We start from the raw sequence: 9235 nt of genomic DNA, 5'->3' as shown, positions 1-9235 counted from the left end.
GCTTACACTTTTCCATTGCTTTGTTTGCTACATCTCAGAAGGGTAGTACAGAGCTGGAAAATAATCAGAATTCTGGAACATCTTCACTATGAAGTATGATGACAACATTTTGTGCCCATAGATACATCAAAGAGAAACTTTCCCCAACCCTTTTTATGCAGGCAAGGATTTTCAATATTGGAAAAGGATGACCTCTCAGTCTCTGTCCTACAGGTAAGTTGCAGCCATATGAATCCAAATGACTGCATGTTTACAATACATAGGCTGTCAATTTGGAAATGAGTTCTGTACTGGAAGCACATTTAGTAGGAAGCAAGTTCCAATAAACTCAGTGTTAACCAATTTAGCATAGTTTTCTGAGTTAACAGGTATAGAATAGTGTGCATGCCAGTTAGCATGACTTATTGTGGAGAAAAGAGATTGAAAAAATGTGAACAAGTCATTATTCAGGTTTGTGGTATGTGTCTGGAAATCTGCCTTTACCCTGCCTCTTTGGACTTATTTGCAGGCTGAGCAGCAGAATGTTCATTCTTGAAGCAAGAACTAATAGGAACTTATACAGAAAATGGAGGTGTGGTTATTCTTGACACATTATGAATTTGACATGCTGTGTCGAAGGAGCCCCTAAGATGGTAAGTAAAAGCTGCTGATGGTCTGGTCACTAGCCTAGAATGTCTGGGCACATTTCTGATTTTTTTATTTACAACCTTCTCATTTCATTCACAGTCCTACTTCTCCTTTGCTGATATGCCTCAAAAGTAGGTAATTCCAAAGTATGTAATTATCCAAGAGCTTTCCTAAAGCCCTTTAGGTTAAATGAATTGACTACATTTATATGGCTATAGTGGAGGGGGCGGGGGTACATTACCACCAAGGCTAATTTATTTCAAGGCTATTCAGTGTTGTTCAGATGCCTTTTGTCAACCACTAGCCATTCTTTATTCATTTATTTAATGTTTGATATTTTATTATACTTTTATATGTGTTGGAAGCCACCCAGAATAACTGAGGCAACCCAACCAGATGAGCAGGGTATAATTATATTAATAATTAATCTGTAAAGCTAAAGCCCCCCCCCCATTAACCTTTCATTGAAGGTAAGGTGACCCAATCGTGTAGTAGTTGCATCTTTTTTCTTTACCTCTACAGGATTTGTTGCAGACATAAAAATAATACCCTTTATGATTTGCGTATGAGTTTGTATGCAATAAATGTGCACCTAAAAAAACCATCCCTCAGTGCGCACCCTATTGAAATGTGCTGCACACGCCTATGCTGTCCCTGCACAATGTAACACCTGGAAATAGATGCAAATTGTGTTTTGATAGTAGATTTGGGGTGGACTTTAGACTATAACCCACAAATATCTGTGTTTTTAATGACCCAGAAATGAAGGTGTGGGTAACATTTGGCCCTCTGGATGTTACTGAACCGTAACTCTCATCAGCCTCAGCATGACCAATGTCCAGGGCTGATGGGAGTTGTAGTTCAGCAACATCCAGAGTACCCAATGTTTCCCACACCCGCAGCACGAGCAAGCACTAGTTTGTTTTGTGTTTTGTTTTTTTTAATGCTGGAGCCAGCAGAGACGGATGACAACACTACCATACAACCATACAGTATTGAGAATCCTCCAGGATCCATGCCTCAGTTGCATATGGCAGTGCCACAATGGATGCGTGACTTTTACGCGGCTGTCTACAAGAGCCAATTGATTTGTGGGGAATCCTATGCTTAAAAAATGTAGAATAATGGCTCGGACCTTGGCGGCACCATGGATTTGGAGGACCCTGGTTTGGGAGGGAAGCTGTGCCAGCCACGACGATGTTTTACAGTACAGTGCTCACAGACAGGGATGCGAGCCGTCATTCGATGGTAGGTTTGGGAAGCCTCTACGTAAAACCAAACGCATCCTTCTCCACAAACGCTTTTTTTTCGCGGCTGCAGCAGAAGCCCGCGCTTTTTGGCAGGCGGCTGGATTCCCAGAGGCAGCAGGCGCCGGCGCGCGCGGTGTGCGGAGAGGCGCGAACGACACCTGCCACCCACCCGGCCCGCGGCCCTTGCCAGGGACCCGCCGCGGACTCCTGTGGGCATCCTTGTGCCCGCGGGTCTCGTCGCCTTTTGCTGTGTCCATTCATTGCGGGGAGAAGAAGACTAGGACGGGGTGTCTGTGGCGGGCGGAGGAACCAAAAAAACAAAACAAAACCCCGCGCGCTGTGTAACCAAATCCCCTCACAGTCGCAACGACAGCCCCGGTCTTGCCGCTGCCGCCGCCCACTCCTTCTCCTCCCAAGACCCAGAAGGTGGACGGCCGCGACTGAGAGAAGCCTGGGCCAAGCTCCGCGCCTCCTCTCCCGGCGTCTCCCGGGCGAGAGTGAGCGAAGGAGGAGCGGGCCGAGCGAGCAGGGGCTGCTGCTGCTGCTGCTGAGGGAGCTCGGCCACTCCCCCCACGGGCTCCGCAGCGCAGGCGCCCTGGCGGCTACCGCAGGCAGGGGGCGGCAACATGGCGGAGTGAGCGGCGGCGGCGGCGGCGTTTTCCGGCTCCACAACAACAGCGGGGGCTGCGGGGCGAGCTTCCCGCTCTCCTCCGCGCTGTCCCCCCCCTCCAGCCCACCGCCGCCGCCCCGAAGCCTCTCCCGGCGGCCCACAGCGCGCAAGCCCCCGGTCTCGGCCGCTTTTGTGGCGCCGTGAGGGGAGAAGCGGCGGAGGAGCGGCTTCGGCTAACGGGGCAGCGGCGCCCATAATAATCCCTCATTATAGAGGCGGGCGCGGGAGCGGCTCCTGGGACGGCCCTTCGGCGGCGGCGGCGGCGGCTCCGGTCCGCTCCCTGCGGCCCCGCCGGGCGCTGCTGCTGCTGCTGTTGCTGCGGTTGTGCCGCTGCGGTGGATGCGCAGCTTCTCGGCCAGGGCGGCGGCGGCGGCAGGTAGTGTTGGCAGCGGCCGGGGCTAGATGGCGAGCGAGAAGCCGGGGTCGGGGCCGGAGCCGCAGCCGGCGGGGCTCATCCCTGTCGGGGCCAGCAGCAGCGGCGGAGGAGTTGGAGGCGCCGCGGCAGCAGCAGTAGCAGCAGCAGCACCGCCACCAGCACCGACGACGACGACGACGACGACGGGAGGAGGAGGTGGTGGTGGAGGTGGCTCGGCGGCGGCGGCCGTGATGGGGGAGCTGCGGGCGTCGGGCTCCGGGTCCGTGGTGCTTCCCGCCGGCATGATCAACCCGTCCGTGCCCATCCGCAACATCCGCATGAAATTCGCCGTCTTGATCGGACTCATCCAAGTCGGCGAGGTCAGCAACCGGGACATCGTGGAGACCGTGCTGAACCTGGTAAGGGGTGCGGGGGTCCCTGCCGCAGCTCCTGTGTAGGAAGAGCTCTGAGGACGGGGCTGCCTCTCTTCTCTCGCCCCCCCCCCCCAAAAAAAGAGAGAAAGCGGATCCCTCAGGCACCCCCTCCCCCCACAACATGCAGGATCCTAACTACTCTGGTGTCCTCTAAGTGCTCCTTCGTGCTCTGTCCCACTCCCTCCCCCTCCTTTTTTTTTGGTCCAGGTGCCTGTTCTCTTCCTGATCTGCCTTCCCTCTCCATCCTCTTCCCCAACATGGAAACTGAAGGGAGGGGCTTTCTTCATGAGCTACTTTGTCATTTAATCTGGGAGGTCTCCCTTTATCTTTTGCTGGTCCTTGGAGAGCTAGCTCCCTTTAGCCATATGCTTCTACTCAGCCCTCCTTAACAAGCTCCTGCCCACTTTCCTACTCATGGCATCCCTGGTGCCTCCTCCTGACAGGTTTCTCATATCCACCTAGTGACACTTCCCAAGGCCTGAGGCAGATAAATCCCACACCTCCGGAAGTAATACCTTTTCTTTACTGTTAATTAGTGATGACTTCTCTTCCAACACAGATCTTTTTTTGGGGGGGGTGTAGCAACAGAGACTTCCTTCCTCCTGCCAGATTTTGTACCAGGCTTCCTTCAGATTACATTTCCACCTTGTGTTTATGACCTGTACTCACTCTCTGTCCAACTCCTGGCCCTTTTTAGTTTACTTTCTTGTTTTGCTGTTGAGTAGGAGAGTGTATGGAATACTGCTCTGTCACATAGGCCCATACAGTTCTAACCCGTGCTTCTTCAAATGCTTGATCTGAAAAAGTGGATTTAATTGTATTAATTATTCTCAACTTTAGGTGCTCTTAGATAGTCTTGTGACTTCAGTCTGTTGCCAAGCAGAGGGATTTGATAGTACATCTATTTTTAATTGTGTAAGATTAAAGAATAGCCCCAGATGGCGTCTTTCCTCTGTTGCTGAAATGTGTGAATGATTTAACCCTATTACCTTGCAGCCCATTGGGTTTGACATGTTGAAGAGAGGTTTTGTCTCTTACAATCTGTTGATTGGGTGAGCCTCTACTACTTTGTTACACCAGGTAGCTTCATTGTCACCTTTATTGTTTGAAATAGCTTTCTTGCCTGCTGTCTGTCTAAATGGTGCTGATCTTCACACACAAACACACGCACCACCCCTGTGCTGCTCCCAATACATGGAAAAAAACATTTCATGTTAGTTAAATTAGCTCATAGACACTTTGTAGTGCAGGCATTAATTGCAGAGTTGTATGGCAAGGTTTTAGCTCTACCTATGTTAGAGGTTTAGAAATCTACACAAGAGAGAGCGAGGAAACTGGGTAAAGAAATGAATCACTTTAATTATGAGAGATTTGACGCCTCTCCTGAATGCAAGATTTGCTGCAGCAAACCTCATGGAACAGTTGAATGGAAACATCCTGTTCTGGATATAAAATGAGGAGGAGAGCTGCTACATGGCAGATACTTTAAAATGCTTTTGTAACAAAGTTTTAACCATCCTATTCTAACCTGTAGGCAAAAGCAGGACCTGTGATATAGTTACATTGGTTACTTTGAAGTAATATGCCATTTTTTTGTCTAATAAATATTTACCAATGGCCCAGCCTAACAGAATGGTAGAACTGCTGCAAATGTTTAGAGATTGGCTGTTACAACATTTGAGCAATAAATGCACAAGAGTTAAAGCTCTGTTCGAGACATGAGGGGGCTAAGTAAATAATGATAAACATGAATGGTTCCTCAGAATTCATATCCATTTCTCAGCTTTCAAAGCTATCCTTTTTAATAAAGCACCTGTTTTTTAAGTTGCTGTAACTTGGTATTTTTAAAGTAATTGTTAATTTATTTCAACGTAGCAATGGAATAAGGTAATACAGAAAAATAGTTCATTGAGCAGTTTCAAGGAGATCTTGCTCTGAAGGTGCTTAATCCTTTTCTTTTGTTGTTTTCATCCTTTGTTTTGGCAATTAAACCTCTGAGAACCTGTTGATGTGTCAAGAAATGCTTTATACGTTTATAACCCAGTTACTAGTTTTTTTGGGAGAGTGTCTTCTGTCACTGCTTATAAATATGTAGAAATCAGAGGATGCATTTCAAGTAAAGGGGAAAGTTCAGAAGTTGTTTTGATAGCACTACATTTTGTACTAGAATTACTTCCTGCAAATGTCAAGATGGGACAGGAAAGAAAATTGAGACAACATTGTGTAGTTTCCCTTTTGGTACAGTCAATACCTGTGAAGAACACAGCTTCAGGTGTGATATAAAGAATCATAAACTCTTTGCAAGGAAATACATTCTGGTTTGAAAACTAGAAAAAAAATTATAATGGTCTATTTCCAGCAGCAGCAAAAGGTTATTGCTGGTGTGTTATTAATTCAGTTTTCATGGAGTTAACATAAAATTAATTTCTTTTATATTTACTTAGAGGAAGCAGGCAAGATAGGCAGAAGCTTGAGAACGGGAAAGACTGGTGGTCAGGCTAAGTGGGTTCTTTGTAGCTGTAATGTGAATGACTGAATCATTATCTTATGTGACTGCTTTCTGAGTGATTAAAAGATACTCCTGTGTGTTTGTTTATCTGACAATTGCATATTCAGTTATTTTATTGGTTGCATAGTGGTAATTCTGAAGTAATCTGTCTGAAGTGTTATTGTTGGAATTGATAATGGACTTCCAAAAAAATTGTATCACATTAATACCTGATAAATAGTTCTCACAATTTTGTGTGAAAAAATGACTACCTAATTATATGCTGGAAACAATGTAATGGAATTTGAGAGCAATGTTTATGAACTGTCTGATTGTAATGACAGAGGATCTGAAAGTTAAAAGACTCAAATTAACACCTGCATACCAAACACTTCCAAGTTTCACTGAAGTCAGTACAAGTATGCTTACAGTAATACCCTAAACTGTAGCTGCCATATGAGTTTAAAGCTGCCCCCAAAGCTTTAGATTTGTATTGCATTGCATTTTCTGCTAAGTACCTGAACTATATTTGAGGATTTATGTAAAAAATGCTTCTTGTGTGTGATGGTGAAGAGCTGAAAAGAGTGCCATAGTAGAGATTAATATTTAAATATGAAAATGTGTCCTGCATTGTTTAACATTAAACCTAGGCATGTGTGTGTGTGTGTGTGTGTGTGTGTATATATATATATGTGTGTGTGTGTGTGTGTGTGTGTATTTACATAATATTTTTGTTATTTTGTGTTCCGTTATACTTTAAGTTACTAAATTATGAATACAGTGGTACCTCTAGTTACAAACTTAACTCGTTCCGGAGGTCTGTTCTTAACCTGAAACTGTTCTTACCTAGAGGTGTGCTTTCGCTAATGGGGCCTCTTGCTCCTGCTGCGCTGCCAGCACACGATTTCGGTTCTCATCCTGGGGCAAAGTTCTCAACTCAAGGTAACTCTTCCAGGTTAGCAGAGTTGGTAACCTGAAGCGTTTGTAACCTGAGGCGTTTGTAACTCGAGGTACCACTATACTGTACTTGTATTGTAAATTAGTGGTTTTTCTGCAAAGGGTTTGATCCTGTCCCACTCACTGCTTCCTTTAATGTAGGAAAACCATTTAAATGTGTGTGCACTTGATGGTGCTATATGTGTATTGGGCCATTTAAAGTAGGAATTTCTTCCTGTTACTAATGAAAATAGTACTCACATTTAAAAGCGTGAATAAGCAATTAGATATTTGTGTAGAATTATGTAAGTGAGGTTCTTGCACTAAAGAAGTGCTGTGCTCATAGGTTTCTACAGGATTGGGTAATGTTTGCAGAATTTGGTTAGATTTTGGTCAACTGCAGAACATCACAGATCAAGCTTCATCTTCCCATTACCAAGAAACCTCCAGTGTTAATGTTTGTGCATGCATAGCTGATTTAAATAATGCTGTCCACAGCCACAGCAACATCAGACCTGTGTTATCTGTGGAAATCACTTAGGAAAAGTAAAATCTTAATTTTTGACCAAATATTGAACTTTATTCTTTTTATTTCATGAGGTTGATACTTGTTTGCCAAAATACTGATTTGGCATTATTGATTTATTGTTTACATTTTTAATCGTATTATATTATATTGCATTGATTTATTTAAAAGAATTTATAAAGGGTTTTAATGGAAGATCCTTGAGTGGCGTACAGAGAACAATATAAAACAATTACTGCATTGATTTCCAAATAAAATCAGAAAATTTTGATACAGATATACATAACTTGTTTACTTGTCAGGATAGGCTTGCTGAAACAAAAGTTGTAGCAGGCATCTAAAACAGCTGGTTTCTGTTCTATTGTAATGCTTCTTTGGAAAAGTTTCTTTCAAGGGAGGTGTTTAAATAACAACAGGACTTATCCTTTTTCTCTGCCCATGTCATGCCCAGGTTTGAAGGAAATGGGACAGAAACTTCTAATTGTTACTGTAAACTTTTGGTGATGTTCAGCTTTAAAGCAAAGGTTTATTGTGAACCCAACAACTGGCTTCAAAATCAGAACACTCAGTGGTCTCCAGGTTGAAGTGAATATTATTGCCTTGGCTTATGGTTATATCAATTAAAGGTAAACGGGAGGGATCAGATTTCCATGGGCCTAAGAATGTTAAGGTGAAATTCCAATCTGAGTGTGAAGAAAATATAGAAGTTAGTTAAACCATTGACCTTCAGAACTAACAACCAAAATGATAAACAGCTGTCTAAGTAGGACTGATATTACCTACACACATGAATCCAGTCTCATGTGAAAAACAGAGATACGCTAAATCTAGAAAAAGGTTACATCATAGTTGGAATCCTAGAACAGTGGTTTATGTTTAGTTGCAACTAACTAGAGTTGCACCAAATGACCAAGTTCCTCTTTCTTACTCTCTCCATGCTGTTACACTAATATTCGGTGAAAGCAGCACGCTCCACCCTTCCTGCAAGAAGCTAGAATAGCTACTAGAAAAACATGTCCACGTGTATCTTCCAGATCTCAAAACCTTTCCATCACTTCCTGGAAGAAGATTCATGTGAGAAGGGTAAACAGCAAGCGTGAGAGAGGATTACAGATAAGTGAAGTAGTAGCAGAAGGGACACCTACATAGCAGATAATTATTTTGGGAGGGGAACTTTGATAAATGTTATTTATCCCTTCTTCCAAGTGCTCAGCATGGTGAGAGACTTCCTCCCTTAAGTTCTCTGTGCATTGAACATGTCAACATGTTTGGAACCTAGATATCTGAAAGACCAGCTCTTCATGAAACTGATCACACAATTCAGCAGGAAAGTCCTGCCACATGTCCCACCACCCTGAGTTGCAGAGGGTGATGAAGTACCAGTGAATAGGTTATGGAATGCACTGTCCCATGAGACCCAGCAAACAACTTCCCTGTATGCAATCATGCAACAGTTTTATTTGAATATACCTTTTCTGGTACTGTGTCTGGCTGTTGATGTTTTTGTTGCTGCTATTTCGTTTTTAAATAGTTGATTGTGATCCTCTCGATGGACCCTATTTAGGATAGAACTGAAGGTGTGCATCCCATAATAAGCTGGGTTCACTCCCCAGTGATACAGGGTCCTGCATCCAAAATGAATATGGGCTGGAAGCAGTTCCATGTTGTCTCATAGAGGAGACTACTTGGAGGTGTGCGTGTCTAATTAGGGGTGTCTCAAAGCTTATTGTAGGGTGCCCATCTTAGTTCCGTCTTAATTTCCCTTTATGTTGGCCATTATTGCCATGGGGATACAATGCTTGATGGTGTCTTGTGCAGGTCACTTTGTTAGAACTTAGAGATAACGCCTTGGCAACCACAGGGGTCTCCTGAAGAATCCACATGGACTATGACTACAAATACTGTAGCACACCCAGAAAATCATTTTTGATAATATAGATAATTTATTG

The 9235-nt window shown here is 44.2% G+C and overlaps 1 protein-coding gene across 3 annotated transcripts in view; it reads left to right on the top strand.

The window, feature by feature from the left end:
* The first annotated feature begins 1583 nt into the window (after positions 1 to 1583).
* NBEA (neurobeachin) overlaps positions 1584 to 9235 on the top strand; it is a 356767-nt gene continuing 349115 nt past the window's right edge. For 2 of the 3 annotated variants that reach the window (XM_083498847.1, XM_083498848.1), the window contains exon 1: positions 1585 to 3321. In XM_083498847.1, the coding sequence (XP_083354973.1) occupies positions 2950 to 3321 (372 nt within the window). In that variant the 5' untranslated portion in view covers positions 1585 to 2949. Of the gene's footprint in view, positions 3322 to 9235 lie in introns of all 3 variants that reach the window. The other variant, XM_083498846.1, reaches the window with a different exon arrangement.

Source organism: Podarcis liolepis (assembly GCF_965112155.1).
Source record: "Podarcis liolepis genome assembly, chromosome: 4".
In the NCBI taxonomy this organism is placed as follows: Eukaryota; Metazoa; Chordata; class Lepidosauria; order Squamata; family Lacertidae; genus Podarcis; species Podarcis liolepis.
Note: the sequence above shows the minus strand (reverse complement) of the source record. Positions and strands in the feature narration are given on the sequence as shown.